This window comes from Myiozetetes cayanensis, unplaced genomic scaffold, assembly GCF_022539395.1.
Source record: "Myiozetetes cayanensis isolate MyiCay16 unplaced genomic scaffold, myiCay2020 scf4, whole genome shotgun sequence".
Taxonomy (NCBI): domain Eukaryota; kingdom Metazoa; phylum Chordata; class Aves; order Passeriformes; family Tyrannidae; genus Myiozetetes; species Myiozetetes cayanensis.
Genome location: NW_026087631.1, coordinates 12472840 through 12494781, shown reverse-complemented (window position 1 = coordinate 12494781; position 21942 = coordinate 12472840). Strand labels below are relative to the sequence as shown.

The 21942-nt window shown below is 44.3% G+C and overlaps 2 protein-coding genes and 1 pseudogene across 3 annotated transcripts in view; 2 read left to right on the top strand and 1 right to left on the bottom strand.

The window, feature by feature from the left end:
• Positions 1-621: 621 nt before the first annotated feature.
• On the bottom strand, positions 622-7604 carry DNAJC25 (DnaJ heat shock protein family (Hsp40) member C25). Its single transcript, XM_050329194.1, has 4 exons — positions 7296-7604; positions 6188-6340; positions 3924-4394; positions 622-1336 (listed from the first exon to the last, which is right to left on the bottom strand). The coding sequence occupies exons 1-4, from the start codon at positions 7602-7604 to the stop codon at positions 1214-1216; spliced, it is 1056 nt and encodes a 351-aa protein (XP_050185151.1). The 3' UTR covers positions 622-1213.
• A 133-nt stretch (positions 7605-7737) lies between these two features.
• On the top strand, positions 7738-10235 carry LOC126647057 (uncharacterized; annotated as a pseudogene).
• A 1254-nt stretch (positions 10236-11489) lies between these two features.
• Positions 11490-21942, top strand: part of ECPAS (Ecm29 proteasome adaptor and scaffold) — a 60539-nt gene continuing 50086 nt past the window's right edge. The window contains exons 1-2 of one of the 2 annotated variants that reach the window (XM_050329359.1): positions 11490-11548; positions 20076-20206. In XM_050329359.1, coding sequence (XP_050185316.1) covers positions 11527-11548; positions 20076-20206 — 153 coding nt within the window. In that variant the 5' untranslated portion in view covers positions 11490-11526. Of the gene's footprint in view, positions 11549-11779; positions 11899-20075; positions 20207-21942 lie in introns of those variants that run through there. The other variant, XM_050329358.1, reaches the window with a different exon arrangement.

The window sequence follows — 21942 nt, the reverse complement described above, 5'->3', positions numbered from 1 at the left end:
TAAAATGTTTAGCTACTATGGGCTTTGTCAGGAGCAGCACACTCAAAAGCTGCGCTCCCAGAACCAGTCTCCACAGAAGGCAGCTAATTAAGCACCATCTTCAGCAGTTCCCTTCAGAGGAATTTGCTTTTACAGGCGTCATAAATGAGAGGAGAAAGACTATGCTCCTACCTGCCCTTCCCCAGTAAAATCAGTGAGGAGAGAGAAGGTAACAGAATCCCTTTTACCAGCAAATCATGGAAACTCTCAGACCTGGGCCAAGTTACAGAGGAAACCACAGTCTGCTGTTATGCATCATTTATTCTAAGTATTCTGAGGTCTGATCAGAAGAGATAAACATATTGAATACTTTAGATTTAGAATTTAAAGTAAATTCAGTGTGCATATATAAATTTTTATTTACTTAAGGCATCAAAATTGCCCTTTTTAATAAAAGGGTCAGTTTTCCCTTTAACCAATACTTTGGTGAAAGAAATATCACATTTAGTAGACTAATATTCACTGGTATACTTGTTCTGAACAAGCAGGTATAATCCAATGTACAAGATGAAAAAAATGAACACAAAATATCTAAACATACTATTTCATTAATTACTCTGTTGAACAAAGAATTAAGGCTTGTTTGCATCACGATGATGATCAATCATGCATCATTTATTCCCACAAAAAATAAAATCCATTTCCAACTGGACCAGGAATAGCAGTAGTCTGGTATAATCCCCATATTGGTTACATCAAAAAAACTCAATTTGGCATCTTAGAAATTAGATTGAAAAGTAGGAGAAAAGAGAGGAAAACAGAAAACGGTCCTTGCTTCGGAATCCTTTTTATGAATTTCCAGAGTCCACTTGTAGGAACCCTTCAGTTTAAAGAGGAAAAACAGGACTTTCAAGGATTGAACTAGGAACATTTTCAGAAAAACTAGAGTTATGGTTCCATTGATGATGAACGTGAAATATCTAGCAAAAATATGTTGTTTGGAATAATGAATTCCATACTGAGATCCCCACGTAAATGGCATATATACATTGAGCTGAGCCTCTTTAATAGGTCTGATTTACAAAAATGGTAAACCTGTTTTATGCTTCAGCCTGATTTAATAATTCCTGAGTTTTAGATCACTGCTAAGTCACAGCAGACAAAACTCTGAACGATGTAATGAGAAGTTCTGCAAATCACTTTCAACTTTAGCACACATTCTGTTCGGCAACTTTTAATCATCAATAAAAGTCAGTCTTCCAGGTCCTTCATTTTTCATCCACCTCCGGTATCTCTTCCATCGGGGATCCATGGCCATCTTCTTCTTTAACTCCTCCTCTTGTTCTCGTTTATAGACCTGATAAACAGATAGAAGTCTTTAATAAGGCTAAAAAAAACAGCTTAAGGGAGCCTGAAGCGGGATATGTTTATACTTCGACCATTTGCCAATTTATTATTCTTAGAGAAGACTGAATTGCAACATGGAAGCAGACCTTGGTCGACACAAAGTGTCAGAGCACCTGCAGCCCAAGAGCTGTAGTCCAGAGACTTCCCCTTTTTGCTGAGAGCAGAACTACCCTCTTTAAGATGGTACTGCAAGCTCCAGAACTTTTGTTCCAAAGAACTAGATGCTTTTGTATTCAACCAAATACAAATAAGCAACGGGTAATGCTCCAAGTCCCTCCTCCGCACACATACTGTTCAATCCAGATGTTCAGCTCCTCACTACAGTTCTCCCATTTCAAAGTCATTATCTCATAGAATGCTGCTGTGGAACTTTTTATTCCTAATTAAGGTTCTCAACAAAGTTAATATCTCTGCATCAAGTATTTGCAGTACTAAGTGATAAACAATTACATTTCTTACAAGAAACAGTGTCATTGTAATGAAATCTACAGCTATCAGCAAAGCCAGTCATCCATTAAAAAAAAAGGCAACAGCACCTATGCTTTTATTCTGGAAGGCATTTTATGTAGATACAGCCAGTATTAATCTCAATACCACACATGTTTATGTCATCTCAGTGTCATCTGACTTCTCCTGACTCAAAATGCAATTAAATTTAGGGTTCTCCTATGCATGAACAAGATTTTAAAAGTATTATAGATTGCTACATAAATACACCACCTCAATATTCAGTGAGGAATGATTAGGAAAATCTTGAAGAAAAAAATATTGTGGAGCTCCATGATACACCCGTGTATTGAATTCTTGATCTTTCCCATCCTGAAAGGGACACTAGAAAACTGTAGACATCTCCAATGATGAAAGAACAGAGAAGCTTTTGGGAAGAAACACTTAAGAGCATGTTTTTCAGCCTAGAATATACATGACTAAGTTCCAAGTAAGGATATGGTAGTGGCACACAAAAGCACCAGTAGCCCAAGAAGAGAATAAAGCATTATTCTCCAATTCCAGTAATACTGGAATGAGCAGGAGTCTTTGTGGCTTCCAAAAAAACCCCATCTTCTACCATATTCTACAAGTGTTAGTGAACTGCTGACCAGATGGCACAGCAGACACTGAAAGCTTTAATGCATTCCAGTGACTAGGTAAGTTTATTAAAGAGAAACTTATTAAAGCAATTACCTACAAAAGACACTATTTCCTCTCCAGGAAGTCGCAAATAAATATTACTATACAGGTGCAACTTTCATGTATTCTTTACTGAAAATCAACAGCTGGCCACAACAGGAAATGAGTGTGGGCTAAACAGACTTCACTTGTGGCAAATACAGCTCTTTTATATTCAGTGACCCAAACATCACTAGCTAAAAACATCATGGATCAGAAACCATGACTTTTTTCCCCATCCTATCTTACCTTTTCCATGTAACACTTGCTTTGACTAGTAGCATTGCTCAATCTTCGCACTTCCAGATTGCTTTCTAGCAATCCCCTCCTAACTGAACGTGCATATGCACCTGCCAGCCAGTCCTTTCCTGACAAAAGCATCTATTTTACTATTTTCCTCTTGAGGTTTCTAGACTAATACACTCCTGCCTTCTTTTGAAGAAGCATTCTCTTATCTTTGGTGTCCTGCCACCATCCCATTTCCTTTCACAGCAGATGCAGAGCAGCAGCAGCAGCATCCCCTCTTCCCCTTAAGTAGGCCAAGTTTGTATTTTGAAGTTATTTTCTTTAGAAACCTCCCACCCAGATGGCCCACAGATGCACCTCTGCAGCACAATCGGAGTATTTTGTCAATCTGCCATGCCCCAGCAATCCCAAATCATTCTGGCCTGCAAATTCCATGCTGTGGTTAATGTTCTTTTGCTGCTCTCACAGAAACCTTAACAATTATGTATTGACTATTTAGTAACTAGCTATGCATGGCAACAGTACCAGTTGTGGCCTTATATACCATCCTTACTTGAGCAGGTATTCAGCACTGCAAGAATAGTCCATGACTCACTGAAGGTCAAAGAATTATCAAGAAACAGTTGCGGAAAAACCCAAAACAATAACAACAATAGCAACAACCACAATAAAAAAAATCATTGAGCTTGGAATTAACAGCTTAAAAGGCTGATGACACAGGAGTTTCAGACAATCAGGGTAATCCTTATTACGAATTATTGCTTTTTGGAGAATACAGAATAGTCTTCAACCTGCCATAATAACCTTGTCATAACACATTGTTGTAAGAAAGCCTTTCATCAGATTCAACTGAATCTTGTATGCATACACGGATGTCCCTTGACTGAGCAAATCCTTTCCTATACCCATGGGCATAGTCAGGAGCTGTTGTCTACCAGGCCATGACCATAAGACGTCGAAGAAAACATACCATGTGGTTGTCTGACAGTTTTCAATTTAGAAAGCAACAACTGAAATTGAAGCAATGCTTCGCACAGACCCATCCCAAGCACCTTCACCAGACGGCTGTTCTTACTCTGGGAGCAATGGATAACTAACATTAGTTTTTCACCAGGGCTACCCACCTCATAGTTTTCTCGTATCCACAGCTGCCGCTCAAGAAACGTCTCTTTCTGATGATCTTCTAGGCTGTCAAACTGAGACTGAGACATTTTCATGTACCTTCGTATGATATACAGCTTCTCTTCCACACCATACTCTTGCCCTTTAATAGTGAAACAGTAAATCCACCAACAGTACCAAGCTATATATTTGCACAAGTAAAAAGGAGCAAGAAGGATCTGAAATAGAAGGATATCATATATCTTGGGCTTCTGATAACCACCCTTTATATCTATTTTATTTTTAATAATGTCTTTGATAATTTCTTCCTCCTCTTCACGAATTTCTTCTTTAGACCGCCTGTTCTTGCCTTTTTCTTTAGTCTTGTTGAGCAAACCTTGTTGTCTCGCAATCTCAGTGGCTTGTATGCGGTATTTTGGCACAGTAGCTAAGTAGTTGATAGCTTCATTGTAACTACTCCACCAGCTGAAGAACTGTAATTTAAGAACAGTAAAAGTAAAAAACTTATTTTTATACAGACACATTCCTATCTGGAGGCTTGACAGGAAAAAAAGGACATAATGCTGTCACACGCCTTCAACCACAGTTACATCACAGTAAGGGTAAAAACTGAGGTTAACAGTTCTTCTGTGGTATTACAGAAGCTGTAATCATTCCTCTGAACTCAGTAAAGCACCTGGAAAAGAGATGCACAGAACCGTATCTCACAGCAATTTACAGGGACAAGCAAGGACAAGCAGGCACTGTTCTGAATGGTTTGTTTATGAGAAGATGGTAAACTTCTGAAGGTTAATGCCAGGCTGTGCCAGCCATTCTCAGAAGCCCCACTCCTTGGACTTATAAATAAAGGAGCCAATATATGAACATTTAATGACACAACATTACCCATTGTTCATTAAACAGAGATTAAGTATGTGACGATCTCATTTGCCTGACAGGATTTACTTTACAAGATTCAACATCCCTCTGTGATCTCCCTCCTCCTCTGAATTTCAATTTGTTTAAAAAAAACCCAAACAAGAAACCACAAATATATTGCCTGGGTGAACACAGAATCTGAGAATATCCTGAGAATATCCTGAGCTGGAAAGGACCCAAAAGGATTGTCAAGTCCAACTCCTGGCCTTGCACAGCACAACCCCAAGAGTGATTCCTTCTGAAGACAGGAGGAGCACGACTCTCACAATCAGCTCAGAACTGATGTTGTTCCCATCTAGTGCCTTGTAAATGACATGAGATGAGGCAGGGGAATCATGGAAGAAACCAGGCAGGCACCTGAGTAGAGGCCAAGAAGTAGAAACAACAAAAAAGCGAGATGGGCAAACCAGTTTACACAGGTGCTTACACTGAATTTGCAATCATCTGGCAGGTGGACTGCAGGAAAGTGTCTCCACTTACAGCCAAAGGAAGAAATAAGATGTGAAATGAAACTTTTGCCATTGGAACAAAATCAGAGAAATCAGGTATTTGGTTGCATGTCACATTAGAATTTATTATTCCAAACTCTCAAATTCTGACTAACATGTTTTATCATTTCACCTTCCAATATCCCACTGACAGTCAGATATCTGCACCACAGACTAAGCCGTGACTTTATATCTTAAACTTCTTGGCTATTTTTAATGATGTTTGAACCAGCAATCCAACAGATCCAAAAAAAAGTTATGCACCTTCCTCCTTTTAAATATTTGTTAGCAACAGCACAAGTTTTCTCATCTAAGACACAGACTGTTTTCTTGACCTTGGACCTACCACCTTTAGAGTAAACTCTGCTGAAGAGAATTTGCTTCTCTCCTGACTTCATCATTGTGGTGTTTCAAGATTTAAAGGTGTAAGATCCAAACCGTAGTAAACTCCTGATCCTCTATGTGAATTGAGTCTTGAATTTAATTTGCAATTAGTCTGTTTTTTAAAAATTTACTTACGCATCTTGACAAACTGACACACCCGTTATTTGGAGCACTGGTCCTGCCTGTGCTCAAGAACAGGCTATTCTGAGCCTGCCAGGAAGAACTGCGTAACTTCTTCAGAAAAGCTACACTCGTCTCAATGAAATTAAAAGAAAATAATCTCTAGTTTTGTTCAAGGTACCAAAGGCAGTTAAAAATCTGCTCAGTACATCCTGACTTCAGGATTGTTATGGACACCACACAGAACTTCAGCACAGGAACAGACCCTCACTTTTTATTAAATGGCACATTATGACAGGTTTCACTGCATCTCTCTCTTCAGAAACTCAGAGAATGATGTAAACATGAAATTTTACCTGAAACACAGAGATGGCACACACAGTAACTAGGATCACTATTCTGACGTCCACTTTAGGTGCCAATCTCCTGCTGTAGTAGTGGTAATAATGCCTGTAATACTCTTCAGGATGATCCAGCATGTAGTCATAATCTTTCCGTGTTTCTTCATCCTGCAAGATGAGATGAAAAACACATTCAGATTCAGATTCTGAATGACCATGCTGCTGTAGAACTGGCAATAGATCAAGTGAGTATGAAGCACAGAGGAAGATCTTTGGTCCTTTACTCATATTCTCACTTATTTTGTTCTCACACTTATTTGCTCATGTACGTAGGTCTTAAAATGAATAAGCAGGCACTGTGTGAAAGACATTTAAAACTAGAAAATAGGCAAGCAGTTGAAATCCACGTGGTAAGTATTTTTAACTTCAGAAAGGAAGTCTAGATGGACTGGAGCTAATAAATATTGCTCTGGAAAAGATTTTCAGATGAAGAACCGATTACAAGATTGTTTTACGAAACTTTTAAGAATTAGTTTACAAGGCTGTGGAATCTGTCCAATGGAAGGCCATTTCAAAACCTCATTGTTCTCATTTTCTCTGGGTTTTTCCTCATTCTCCCCCATATAATTTCGGCATGGGAAATTTAATTTTGACAGACTCAACTGCATTCCATTCAACAATCCCCTTCCGAAAGAACAAACAAACAAACAAACAAAAAACCAAACAACTTCCCTTTTTTAATTCCTTGTAGTCTTAAACCACCTACAGGTCTCTTTCTTCCATTCCTGGGCTCCATCTTTGCAAAATCACACGTTTCGCCCTGACAAGCCTTCCCTTACAGATCCCATTATGCTACCCTGCTCACTGCTACTTTTACAGGTATGCCTCTAAGATAAAGAGCAGTCGGCTCGTTATAAATAAATAAAATAAATAAATAACGTTTTTTAAAAATATTTTAGAAAGGACGAATCCTAAACACAAAGGGATTTCCAAGGGCACTCCATCCTCCTCCCCGCGCTCCCGGGCTGGTTACCGAAGGAGGTTTTTTTCGGGGTGTTTTTCCTCCCCTCCCTGACTGCTTACCGGAGCGGCTCCGGCCGCGGCGGCGGTCCCGCTCTCTCACCTTGAGGGTCTCGTAGGCGGTGGCGATGAGCAGGAACTTCTCGTGTGCCGCCTGCGCGCCGCCGGCCCCGCCGCCCGCGGGCTCCGCGCGGTACCGGTCGGGGTGGTACTGCCGGGCCAGCTGCCGGTAGGCGCGGGCGATCTCCGCCTTGCTGGCCTGCCGGCTGACGCCCAGCACCTCGTAGCAGACGCGGCGGCCGCAGTAGAGCCCGTCGGTGAGGCCCCGTGCCGGCCGCGGCAGCAGCGCCGCGCACAAGCACAGGCACAGGCACAGCGCCCGCGGCCCGCCCGGGCCCCGCAACGCCGCCATTTCGCCGCCGCCGCCGGGCCCGGCCGCGATCCGCGCCGTGCGCGCGGCCGGGGGCGGGGCCAGCGCGGGGCCAGGCGGGGTCGCGACAGGAGGCGGGTCGCGACAGAGCACGCGCTAGGAGGGGGTCGGGAGGATGGAGCTGCGCTCTTCTCGGCGCTGCCGAGCGATAGGACGAGTCCTTTCCCCCTGCCTTCTCGCAGGCTGCGCCCGCTCGTTCTTTCAGGCGGCAGTGTGCCCGTGCGGCCGGCAGCGCCCGCGGAATCCTGGGATGCATTAGGAACAGCGCTGCCAGCAGGTCGAGAGAGGTGATCCTGCCCCCTCAGGCTCAGTGAGGCCGCATCTGGAGTGCAGTGTTCGCTTCTGGTCTCCCCAGCGCAAAAAGGACGTGGAGCTACTGCAGAGGGTCCAGCGGAGGCCACGAAGATGATGAGGCGTCCGGAGGATCTCCCTCATAAGGAGAGACTGGGGAAGCTGGGCCTATTTAGAGAAGTCTGAGAGGGGACTTTAATGCATACAATATCTCAAAGGTGGGTGCCTAGAAGAAGGTGTCAGACTCTTTTTCAGTGGTGCTCAGTGACAGCACAAGGAGTAATGACCATAAACTAAAACACAAGAAGTTCCACCTCATCATGAGGAAGAACTTTACACTGAGGGTGGCAGAGCACAGGAACAGGTGGTCCATGGAGGTCCTGGAGTCTCCCTCTTTTGAAAACGCACCTGAACATGTTCCTTCTATAGGTGACCCTGCCTTGGCAGGGAGTTTGGACTAGATGATCTTAAGAAGTCCCTTCCAACCCTAATGACTAGTGGAGTCCCCCAGGGATCAGTGCTGGGCCTAGTCCTGTTTAACATCTTTATTGATTATTTAGATGAGGGGATTGAGTCCACCCTTAGCAAATTTGCAGACGACACCAAGTTGGGAGGGAGTGTTGACCTGCTGGAAGGCAGGAGGGCTCTGCAGAGGGACCTGGGTAGGCTGGAGAGTTGGGCTGATTCCAACGGGATGAAGTTCAAAAAGGCCAAGTGCCAGGTCCTGCACTTCGGCCACAACAACCCCTGCAGCGCTACAGGCTGGGGACAGAGTGGCTGGAGAGCAGCCAGGTGGAAAGGGATCTGGGAGTTTGGATGGACAGGAGGCTGAACATGAGCCAGCAGTGTGCCCAGGTGGCCAAGAAGGCCAATGGCATCCTGACCTGCATCAAGAACAGTGTGGCCAGCAGGAGCAGGGAAGTGATCCTTCCCCTGTACTCTGCGTTGGTGAGGCCGCACCTTGAGTATTGTGTTCAGCTCTGAGCCCCTCAGTTCAGGAAGGATATTGAGGTGCTGGAGCAGGTTCAGAGAAGAGCAACCAGGTTGGTGAAGAGACTTGAGCACAAGTCCTATGAGGAGAGGCTGAGGGAGCTGGGGTTGTTTAGTCTGGAGAAGAGGAGGCTCAGGGGTGACCTCATCACTCTCTACAACTCCCTGACAGGAGGTTGCAGCCAGGTGGGGGTTGGTCTCTTCTCCCAGGCAATCAGCAGCAGGACAAGAGGGCATGGGCTTAAGCTCTGCCAGGGGAGGTTTAGGTTGGATGTTAGAAAGAAGTTCTTTCCAGAGAGAGTGATCAGGCACTGCAATGGCCTGCCCAGAGACGTGGTGGATTCACCATCCCTGGAGGTTTTTAAGACAAGGCTGGATGTGGCACTGAGTGCCATGATCTGGTAATCACAGTGGGGTTGGATCAAGGGTTGGACTTGATGATCTTGGAGGTCTCTTCCAACCCAGTTAATTCTATGATTCTATGACTCTGTGACTCTTCCAGGGGAAAACCTTTTAAAATAATCCCCAAGCCCGTGCCAGGTTTGGGCTTGCTTCTGGCCTCCTGTGGTGTGGGATCCAACACAGTTTAACTGGAGGCCCCAGGGTGGGAACTGCCCTGTGCACTCCCAGCCCCCCTCACTGCACAGACCCAGAGGGAGCTCTCCTCCTGCTGTTGCCTGAAGAGACAGCTGAGAGGACCTCACCAAGCCTGGGAGTATCTGAAGGGAGGGTGTCAGGAGGGTGGAGCCAGGCTATTCTTGGTGGTGCCAAGCAATAGGACAATGGGCAGAAACTGATGCACAGGAAGTTCCACCTGAACACGAGAAAGAACTTCTTTATTGTGCAAGTGACTGCACACTGGAACAGATTGCCCAAAGAGGTTGTGGAGTCTCCCTCACAGAGGAGATTCAAGAACTGTCTGGATGCAATCCTGTGCAATGTGCTCTAGGATAATCCTGCTTGAGCATGGAGGTTGGATCAGATGTCCTCCAGTGGTCCCTTCCAACCTGACCTGTGATTCTGTGTGATTCTGTGCACAGAGCTCCCTGGGCTGGTGGCTGTGACAGCCCTGTGATCTCCTCTATGTGAAGACTCCTGGAAAGGAGGACTACATCTTTGCTCCAGTGTAACCAGCAGGAACATTACCTCGGTGTTAGACCTTTCCCAGGAAAGCCAGAAATATGCTTGATGCTGTAAATATCCACCACAAAAATGCTCAGCTCATCAGAGAGCGTGTGCTGTTCTTACGCTAGAAATGAGTGTGCCTCCCATGTAGCTGGCATCCTCTGCCTGCCTCCTTTCTGCATTAATAAATGCTTATTATTTCATTGAGACATGGATGGGTTCCAAATCTCATTCCTCAAAAAAAAAAAAAAAAAAAAAAAGCTTCCTCTTTGCAGCTCACTAGAGACCAGCCTCTCAGTGCTCTAGGTTAGCAGTCAAGTCCTCAGACAAATTGTGGTGGGTCAACCTGGACTGGACACCAGGTGCCCACCAAGGTGCTCTATCACTCCCCTTTCTCAACTGGATGGGATTAAAAAATGATATGGAAAACAACTAATTGGTTGAGAAAGGATGGTTTACTAAAGCAAAAGCAAAAGTTTGTGCATGCACTAGCAAAGAGAAAAAAAAAAATTATTCTCTACTTCCCATCAGCAAGTGATGTTCGGTTACTTCCTGGGAAGTGGGGCTTCAGTGTAGAGGTTGCTCTGCAAGGCAGACATTGTAAATAATGAATGCTCTCCCTTCCTCCTCCTTTTCTTAGCTTTTGTGTCTGAGCTGACAGCATAGGGTCTGGAATATCACTGTGGTTAATTTGGGTCAACTGGCCTAGTTGTGTCCCCTCCCAGGATCTTGCCCATCCCCAGCCTACTGATGGAGGGTGGAACGGTGGAGAAAACAGTGTTGATGCTGTGCCAGTGCTGCTCAGCCATAGCCAAAACACTGGTGTGTTGTCAGCACCTTTCTAGCTACCAGTGGAAAGGACAGCACTGTGAGGGCTGGTGTGGAGAAACGAATTCCATCTCAGCCAGATCCAACACACAAATGAAGCTCTGAGACTGTCCCTTAGACTCACTTCTGTCCTGGGGCTGGCCCTGGAGCTGTAGGGAGAGGTCACCAGCTGCTCCCGTGCAACCTGCTGAGTTGCAGCAGTAAGCAAGCGGGGGACACCCTGTCTTCGCCCAGCTGTGCCCCAGGGGCGCCACTTGGTTGCCAAGATGGTCCTTACGGAGACCACACGTGGCATCGCAACGCTTGGGAGAAAAACGCTGTGCGGTGGTCGCACCTCTCTCTCTCTCTCGTAGTCTGGGCAACCCCAGAACGGCAAGCGAGGAATTTTTCGGAGCACCTTTATGCCTCCAGTATTCCAGGCTTTGGAATACAGCGGCTCGGCCGCGCCGCTGGTGTCGGTGCTGGGCGGGGCCGTGCCGCTCTCGGTGGGTGTGTGCCCGCTGTGGGCGGGGCCATGTCGGGCAGTGGGCGGGGCCATGTCGGACAGTGGGCGTGGCCATGTCGGGCAGTGGGCGGGGCTCGCCGCCTGCTGGCGAACCTGCGGCCGCGTGGGGGCGCTCTGCGCCGCTCCCGGTGCCGTGCGAGCTCCCCGGGCCGCGCCGGAGCCGCCATGGAGGTCAGCGCGGACTCCGGTCAGTGCTGCCCCCGCAGACCTCCTCCGCGGGGCCCGCCGGGCGGGGCGGCGGCGGTGGTGGGGCCGGGACGTGTGCGCGGCGGGGGCGGGCGGCGGGGACGGCGGCTCTCTAAATATAAACCGGCGGTGACTAGAGGGCAGGCGCTGCCGCTGCCGAGGGCAGCCGCAGGAGGAGGAGGAGGAGGAGGAGGAGGCAGGGAGGGAGGGAGGGAGGGAGGAGGAGGCGGCCGCCGCCGCCGCCGGCCCGGTGCCGGTGCCGGAGCGGGGTGGGAGGTGCAGAGCGTCTCTCGCCGCCTCCCCTCCCCTTCCCAGACGGCAACATGGCCGCGGCCGCCCAGGACGAGCTCAGTAAGTGCCCGAGCGCCGGGACTGGCAGCGGGGGCGGGCGGGCGGGACGGGGTCTCCCCGCAGTGGATCCGCTCTGCGGCGGAGCCCGGCCCGCAGCCCGGCCGGGCGGTGACGGCAGCGGGGCTGGGCCGGCCCTGGGCGGCCATCTCGGGAAGCGGAAACCGAAAGCAGCGGCGCTCCCCGCATCCCGGCCCTCGGCGGGCGGCGCGGCTGTGCCCTCCGCCGCCGGCTGCGTGACCTTGCGGGGAGGGAGCTCGGGGCGGCGGGACCCGCGGCACGGGGAGCTGCCTCAGCTCGCCGGCCCTCAGCGGGCACTACCGGCAGCGCCTCTGCCCGCCGGAGCTCTCGACCCGCGTTGTCGGACCGCCGCGTTCGAAGCGCAGAACCGGCGTGAAGTCAGGGCGGGCAGGCACATCCTGAGGCGGGCCCCAGCCCGAGTGCGGTGCCGGGCGGGGATGCGGGAGCGCATCGCCTCCGTGCGGCTCTCGGCACATGACCGGGGATGCCGCAGCCGCCCGTTCGGCGCGACGGGAGTTCGGCCCTGTGTTCTTGTCACCTCCAGGCTCCTCTCTCAGAGGCTGCGGGGCAGCACACAGTCAGCTGCTCTTTGGAGAAGCCTATGCAACTTTTAAAAAATCGTTTTTTCTTTCCTTGCCTTTTCTGTCCTGGCACAGAGCTGGTTCTTAGCCGTGAAGAATTAATAGCAAGATAACATATGACTCAGCCAAATGACAGGGCCTTTAGTTGCCCTGAAATAGTACTTGGCAGTCACCAGAGAGGAAGAGCAGAAGAACTACTTCGAGCATATTTGTACTATTTGCTTTCGGTACTAAGGCATTTCTGTGTGATGTGTCTTCGGGGTTTTTTTTTAGTGTGAGCTGCTGTGTTGACAAGCTCTTAGTTCTGCTCTTTGTTAGATGTTGCTGGAAAAGGCATATGATAATGGACGTCCTTTATGTAGCCGGATCCCATGGTGGAATAAGAAGGATCTTGATCCTGTACTGATCCTTGAACTGGAGGACCCAGATGCCATGCTATTTATTCCACTGACAACTGGGGCAAATTGTAATAATGGCAGTGAAAGCTTTCACTGCTGCTGTCATCCAGGAGATTCTATTGTCAGCTTTGCAATGCTGAAGTGATTCCCCTTGTTGAAACCGGTTAGCATGAGATCTCTTGCTTGTAACTCCTTGGCATTTATCTGTGTGTAATCTAGCTTCCCAGCCTCCAAATATGATCCTACAAAAAATTAGTCCTCATCCATGTGCCTGTTGCTACACAGCCCTCTCTGTTAAATTGTGCTAAAAGGACAGATGTCCCTAAATTGAGGTCCACATTAATAATTTCATGTTGTCATTCGGGTTACTTGACCACTGCATCCTTCAAAATCGAGAGGGTTTTATTTGTTTGGTTAGTAATCTTTTTATTTGTCTGGGGGAAGGAATATCTTTTGGGATTTTTTTGTTTGGTTAGTTGGTTTGGTTTATTGTTTTTTTCCCCTGGTACTTCATCTGTCACTGAATAGAAAATACCGTAGTCTTAAAAAATAATTACAGCTAAGGAAAAAGGAGTGATTTTATATAGAGAAAGAGAGGGAGACTAAGGTTCTTTGTGGGCTTGCTGTCTTTTGATATGTTTGAATAGTTAAATTTCAGCATATTTGGAAAGAAATCCTTGCCTTTTTAGGATGATAGTAGTTCCAGAATTAACAAGAGTAATTACTCTTAGTTTTAGATTGGTAAACCAGTTTTCCTTGCTTTATATTCACATGGCTATAGGAAGCTTTGTTCTGTAACTTCAGTCAAACACATGCACTCTACCGTTTGTGTAAATACTGTGTAAATGTGCTTACCATTTTAGAAGACAAATTATTTGAAGGCAGCATAAGATATGGCAGTTTAAAAAGTAATGCAAAATCAGTACATTGGCCCGTAAGCCATAAGAGTTCAGATGCTAGAGAGGCAAGTTAATCTTGAGTGACAACAGTCAGCCACTCAAATGGAGAATCTATGCCTGGCATATTGCAAATATTTGGATTGTAGTGTGCTATTCAAGCTTTTACATAAACTTTCCTATAAAATGGAAGAATGGGATGGGAAAAAAAGATAATATATTCCTCCCTCCAACAGGCCTTCCCAGTCTTTTCCGATCAGATCTTGTAAAACAACCTGGTGAGTGGCCTACTTGTCCAAGTGCTCCCGTATGTTTTTTGGGTGTAGGCACACAGTGGGTTACTGGTAGAGCCAGGAATAGCACTAGCAACTCCTGACTCACTGTTTGCTGCTGTAATCATACTAAATGTAGTTTCTCCCAGAGTCTAATACCATTTGAACAAGAATTTGACTCCTATTTTAGTAGTTGCACAGCAGATGAGAGCTTTATTCTTTCTTCTGCATGTGGAATAGTGCCTGAGACAATTGCCTGGCTCTGGAGAGACCAAAGGGTGTGTTTGGTCTTTTGCTTTAGCAGGGACTTGCCCCTAAGTCTACCCCTGCCATCCAGGAGGTGAAGTTGAAATGCTTTTGTGCCCAGGACACTATTTCATGTAGGGCTTTTTGGAGAAGCGTGGGGAGATGCTAGTCAGATGTAATGGTCCTACAGAGTTCAGGTAATAGAGAAGGGTTTCAGTGGTTTTTGTTTGATTTAATAAAACAATTCTAGAAATTACTTATTTTGTAGCAATCACACCAATCTGTCAAAAAGATACTTTTCAGGAAAGTAAAGACAGCTTCTGACTGCATACACAGTTTTTTGCTATCCCAGTCTCTGCTTTGTTTTGCAGAGGACTCGGGCTCTCTTATTAGTGCCTTGGGTGCTTTAGTGGTTAACAGTCAAATTATGAAGTACAGTTAGTTTGACGTGTCCTAGCCCTAGCAGTTCCTAGAGTTGGTTTTCATAAAGGAAGAGTGTCTTTTATTTGACATTCAGCTACACAAATACACATTGCCGAGGGGTCTGTGTGGAACACCTGATGTGCTGTGCATAATATCTGTAAGTGCCAGAGGGAGTGAATTCGACATGGAACTGTGCTTAGCTAAGTTGAGAGAAGATTTATGACATAAAATTGTGTATAAACAGTGGCATAGCTATCTCAATAAAGCCCTTGTTAATGGCATTTTCCTTCCTTTTTTTTTTTTTTTTAAATTAACATAATGAAAGAAAGCTCTTTGAATTCTTGGCTTTGTAGAGGTAGCTATTTCACTGCTAATCCATATTTTTATCCTTTCTGTGTATTTCTTTCTGTTGTTGTTGCCTTTGGCAAGCTCCAGTATTTATATTTACCAAATGGAAGAAGAGGGCATGTTGCTTCTGTGGGGTTTTGCTGTTGCCTTGGGAGACTACAAGATCAGTTCTGAAGTAACAAAACTTAAAATAACTCTGATCCTTTTATGGGCAGTGTTGCAGGATTTGGAAGTTCATAAGGTATAAGTTAGTCTTGTTGTCAGTATGGCTTTCTTGTAGAATTTGTATACATTACCTGTATTTTGAAAGCTATTCCTTTCCTTTTTGCGTTTGCAAGGTGATTGAGTACTGAAACCTGTGTTCCTCCTTGTAGTCTTAAATGGAGATCGGAAAAAACAGAAGTGAAACGTGCATTTTCTCACAGATAGGTAGCTTCATTGCCATGGTAACTTGGGGATTTCAAATTACAAATACACTATGTCTGTTCACTAAATTTGGACACTGCTGTTGGAAACAGGGATACAAAGATACATCTTGTTTTCCTGGCCCTTTGTTCTGTTACATACAGTGAAAGGGAATGTCTTCTTCATATGCAATCCCTGTTGTTAAGTCCTCCCTATTTGTTTGTCATCTCCTAAACACCTTTTTTTCTTCAAGAAAATGCCACAAAAAATGGAATATTATGTAAAAGTACTGCATAGCAGCGTGGAAAGAAGTGAATGTGCCAAAACACAAAAATAACTGTTACAAATTCTGCATGGACCTAATTGTATGTATTTTAAAAGTAAAACTACTTAGTTTTTCTACTCATGCACTTAATTCTTGGTTTTGTTGGTTGGTTTTGGTTTTTTTCAATCCATAGTAAAATAGTAACTGTCTTAACTGTGGCACGCATATGATGTTTCTAAGACTAGTTATTAAAGTAAACATCATTTCTCAGGTGCTTTATAATGGAGTGAGCAAATCTGGCTGGGACAATTGTTGGCATATAACTTGTAGGCAGATTCTGGGTGCCATAGCAGTGATCTTTCTTCTCAAGGAATTGTGTCCAGCTTTTGTGTTTTTAAAGGGAAACTTGCAAGAGTATACCAAAACTTATGAATTCTGTGATGTGCTGATTTAATCTTGTGTTGTTTTTTTCTGACAGTCCCTGCCAGAGCAAGGGGCTCTTAACGTGAAGTGGATCTGGAATGCTCACAATGATCTCCGCGATTCCTACACCTTTCTGTTGCTTCTGATGTGGGGTTTCTTACTGGAGAAGTTTTTGTAGAGCCCTGCAGGACTGGGCACGGGGATTTCCAGTGTTTCCAGTGAATTCTCCTTCCTTTCCCTCTTTCTGCCTTTCACTTTTGACTTTCTCACTGTGTAAATGAAATAATAGCAGTCCTTGGGTTTTTTTGTAGTGTGGTTTATTGGTTATTCTTTTTTCAGTTCTCTGAACTGCACTAGAAGTTGGTCCTTTGCCTCTGATAGCTTGTTCCTCCCCCAACCCCGTGTTTCTCAAAGTTGAACTGCAGTAGATTGAGTGGAAGTAATTTTATAAACCCGTATAATTGGCCACAGGATACTATAGGTGGGAACCAATACCAAGGAAATAGTACATTCAACCCTCATCTGAAATTTAGGACTCTGAGACTGAGGAAGGAGAAGCCTTTGTAAAATCTCAGATCAATAAAGTATTGGCATTTTAGATAGAGATAAAGCTATCTGTGCCAAGTGCCATCCCTCTATTACTTCTCTTCCACTTCTTCCAGAAATTAAAAAATTTTCTTTAACTGTATTAGACAGCTTTCAAAAGGAAAACCTGTAGAAAATGTGTCTCTCCAGGAACTGCATTTTAAGTTCAGTGATGGTTGGCAAAGGTAAAGATACATAAAGCTTCATAAAGATACATAAAGCTTCATAAAGATACATAAAGCTTCATAAAGATACATAAAGCTTCATAAAGATACATAAAGCTTCCTAGTTAAATTTTAGTGCTCTTACTGTCAAGTTGTGGTAAGATTGCATAGTAGTTAATTTCAGTTTCTAAGGCTTTTCCCGAACAGTTTTTGTCCTTTCACTCTGCCCCCCTCCCTGCACTTCCCCCAGAGTATGTAGTAAAGCAAGTTAGATCTCTTGCTTTACTTATTTTGGTTATCGTGTAACCTGGTGGCTCTCTCCTAACATTACAGTTGTGTAGTTTCACATTCGGCAGTAGGGGCTGTATAACCAGATGGAGAAGGGTTTAGCTTTATACTTAAAAACTTGTAAAGTGAGTGATATGGGGGAATGAGATGGGTTGCGAGCAAACCCTTTACCTTTTTCGATGTCTGGTGCATAGTGGTGTGCTCACTGGCATAGGCTGGGTGGAGGCTGTGAGGAGACATAGGAGGGAAAGACACTTGCCCCATGCCAGCCATCAGGTCTGCAGCACACATGGAGGTAGGAGATGGCATCTGAAACCGAGGTACTTTATCCCCAGTTACTTTACTGGACTGTTGTGTGTGGTGCTTTAAATCTCCAGGGTTTATGCTTTCCTGTAATGTATGCTGTCAGCTTGAAAGATGGTCTTAATTGTTAGAATAAAAACTGTGGAGAAAATGGTTGATGTGCTGTACTTGAGAGGGTTTATAGCTCTTTGTTTTCCTGTCCCACTGCTATGGATACAGGCTGCATCAGCAGCACGGGAGGGTGCTCTGACAAACTTCTGACCAGTTTCCTAACTACAGCCAGGCAGCCAGTATCCTTGAATTTGCCGAAGTGTCTTGTTGTCCTTATGGTTAAGGGAAGGATACCTAATGGTAAGATAAGGGCTTAACTGAGTATGCAGCAGAGATATGAGAAAAGTAATAATCATATCTCACAGGCAGCATAAACAAGGGGGTAGCTTTTTGTCCTCCTGATCTCTATTATTAGTAGTAGTATTAGTGTTATTGTTGGTGCTGCTTTTAACAGCAAAATAATAGAGGAAGCTGGAAATGGGGTAGATGCTTGCAATTCAGTGCATTGCTGCATTTCCTGAGGGCACTTGAAGAATGGTTTCTGTGTCTTTCAGAAGAGGGGGGTTTGGTCCAATGAATACCACAAATGGCTCTTCCTTAACGCTTGTGTCTGGTCTGCTGCTATGTGAAGGAACATGTTGGGTAGGACTTACGTGAGGATGGTGGATCTGCAGTGTTCTCGTGGAGTTCTAGGTCCAAGCTGTTATTTCAACTGCCTGGCGTGACTTCAGTAGTCCCCTAGTGCTGGTGGGGTTGTGAGACACCAAGGATGTCCTGTAATGGGGGAATCATTGGTAGGGAGGGAGAAGTATGACAGGAAGAGGAAGGTGAAGAGAGAAATAAATTGTTAGGATTGAAAAAAATATTAGAATATGAGATAAATATCCTGAAGCTGTTGACTACCTGACATCCTGACTGTTCTGTGAAATCTGTCTGAAGCAAGACATTGAGTTGCAACTGAGTTTACATTATAGGTGCTGCAAAGTTTTGACTTGTAGTTTTGTTGACAGTTAAATTTCATAGTCCTCTGTCTTTTTATCTGTCTGTCATATTTGCTCAGCAGAAGATGAAATCTTGGAAGTGGTATGTTTGTTTAATCTGCATCTGGCAGAGGAGGAATGATGCTGTGACAATTCTTAGTGCAGAGATAGCACAGGTTTTAAAAATAGGACAGTGAAGGCTTCTGAAGCTACATCATCATAGGTTTGCTGGCTAGAGCTGTATTTGCATTTTAGCATCCCTTTTGTTCACTTTGGTTCCAGTCAAGTATCCATTCACCTCAGTCTTTACCTCTGCCCTGTACCAGTACTTTTTTTCTCTCTCTTTTTTTTTTTTTCCCCTCACTGTAGTCCGTTATAGCCAGGTCAGTGATCTTCCTTTGCTGAGGTAGGCTTCTTCTTGGTCTCCCTCTAATCTCAGTTTGCAGCAGGTCACTTTAGATTAGTCTTTGGGGGAATGATTTCCACCTTCTAGGGTGTCTTAAGACCTTTATTCTGTCAAAAGCCCTGGGTCTCCTTGCAGCCTGTGGGTCTGGTCTGCATTGCTGCAGGATGAAAAACAAATGCTCCTGATCCTGTACACAAAGACTCTTCTCAGTCCAGGTGTTGAGAACGCTACTGTTGCTGCATAGGCTTTGCTTTGCTTCACTTCTGGTAAGCTGTTGGGACAGCTGTATATTGGCAGTTAAAATAAGGCCTTTTCCCTTGTTCTTTATAAAGACAGATGGTCCTCAGTCCTTGTGCTTGAGCTGTTCACAGATGATTTTGATCTCATCTGTTTCCTTGAAATATTTTTGTTTGTTTGTTTGTTTGTTTGTTCCTTCCTGGGTTTGGGGAGTAGATCTGCTGGCTTGAGGAATGTGAATTTGTTACATCACCAGAGCAACTTTTTAGAGTGATAATAGGGTCTTCGTGTTTTAAGGTACAGCAACATGTCCTACATTTCACACTTGTGATCTTACTCCTATGGATATTAGTGCTGTCTTTTGAAAAAGAAATCAACTAACTGTAACAACTCAGTAACTGGTTCAGCAGACACTTTTATAACTTTGTACAGATTTTCTGGGAGACTTAAGTGCCCCAATGGAAAGTTGTGTGCTGAACAGGTTAACCTCTGTTAAGATGACCCATGAATACTCCCACGAGTATCAAATTTACCCTGGAACAGTAGTCTTGAGCTTCAATCTAGCTTGTTGATTGTGCTTTGAGGTGTGCAGCCTGTTCCTGCAAAAGGAGTCTTAATTGCTTCTCTCTTTGTTAGAAGTAGTCTCCATGTAATTGTGGAGGCTAGCACTGGAAGCCATCAGGCTTGTTTCTGCCATCAATAATTTTCTAAGTATTAAAAATACAAGAAGCATCTGTGCTGAGTGCTGTTGAGATATAAGTACTCTAATAACACTGTGCAGCATTTTTTATAAACCTATTAGGAGATGTTCAGAAAAAGTTGTTTTCTTGCTACAGCAATTTTGAGTTTCAACCAGTTTCTCTTTTTTTTTTTTTTAATTAACTGCAGATCAACTGGAGCGTGTGTTCTTGCGTCTTGGCCATGCAGAAACAGATGAGCAGTTACAGAACATTATTTCCAAATTCTTACCCCCTGTTCTCCTTAAGCTGTCCAGCACACAGGAAGGAGTTCGCAAAAAGGTGAGAGTTCAGTTTGTCATAAAGGTATGTTGTCCTGATCAGGAAGAAGGAAATGCCCCTGATGTATCATGATTTGCTGTGCTTGGATGTTCTCTGTGAAAAAAATTACTCTTTGAGGAAACATTTTCATGACCCTAATATATATTACGTTTATATTATACATGTATTTTATCTGTTAGAGCTTAACAAAATTGTCATTGCTTGTAGCTACAAGGCTTTTGCAGATGTGTGGAGGCTGCATTTGTTTCCACTTGAGGCCAGTTAGCTCTGAGTTAGATGGAGACTGAGCCTTGCTGCCATAGGGACAGTTGCCTTGGCTTCCAGGTTAGGGCTGTTGAGCTTCCAACCTGACATGTGAAGCAAGTGTGCTTCTATGTGTGTGATATGTCATGGAGACCTCATTTGGCTGATAACTGGAATAAAGAGCAAGAACCAAACAATTTTGAAGATGGAATTTGATACCTACCTGAAGGAATTCAGTTCCCTGCTATAGAAGGCAGCTTTATCAGAGAATTAATTCAGGTACATATTAATATAAATTACATATAAACTCTTTTGTCTTTGGCTGTAACCCGGCACAGGAACAAGGACCAAGCAGTTTCAGAGGTGGAATTTAAGAGGTAGCTGGGGAACTCAGTTACCTGCATTAAGTTTTAGGTCTGGTGATAGAAGTGGACCAGAACCTTTTGAAGCAGAGTGCAGATGAAGTGCTGGGGGTTAGAGATGGAAAAGAAGCTTTTCATAATCCCCTCCTTGTCTTGTAGAAATGGGGAAATGATCATACTGCCACAGGATTTTAGTAGATTTCAGAAGCTACAAGTAACTATAACACAGATTTTTCTCCAAGTTCTGCACAAAACATGGTCCTAACAATGGTTACATGAAAGTGTATCCACAGATGTCAAGCCATTCCACTGTGCCGAAAGATGGATACTCCAACTTAAATGGAGTGTTTTTCTGCATACCTGCTTGCCATGTGCACTTGAAGCTGTGAACAAAGGCATTCAACCAGCTGGTGAAATTTCTTAGGGTATTTTTGTATGACATTTTTTTGTAATCTGGAATGTGTTGTAAGTTATTTTGTACTGTTGTGAGTTCAGGAAAGATGGAGGACTACTCTTTGGAAAAGTACATTTTAAGAAACATCTCAAAATCACACAGCTTTTATGGTATATTGTAGTAATACAGTATATTGTGTAGAAAGAACTGGTCATCTTCTAATCCCTCATGGTATTTCTCTTGACAGAAATTATGATTATAGCATGGTTTAGGACTTATGTGTTTGTCTTAACAGTCACTTGAGACATGTCAGAGTGGTTTCAAGATAATCTAGTAAATGATGGCTACTGTTTTCTTAGAGATTAAATTTGTTAGTAGGTTTTTTGTGTTAGAGTGAATGACAAAATAAAATGCATTTCTTTTTCCTTTTATGTGGTTAAACTATAGATATTTATCTACATCAGATGATGATAGTATTTTAAGCAATTATAGCACTTCCATGCACTTCTTAGTATTTGTCAAATTCATTGTAGCCATGGAAATTATCCTGAATTCTGCTCTTGCCATATTAGTGAAGGGCATTTGACTTTTTCAGGCTGTGGTTTGACAAATGAGTTAAATTCTACTCTAGGATGTATTCTGCTAAATTAGTTATTACCCTAGCAGTGTCACACAAAAAACTAATCTGGCGTAAATTCACTCTGCTGGTTCAGAGGTGCTCCAAGAATTATTTTTGC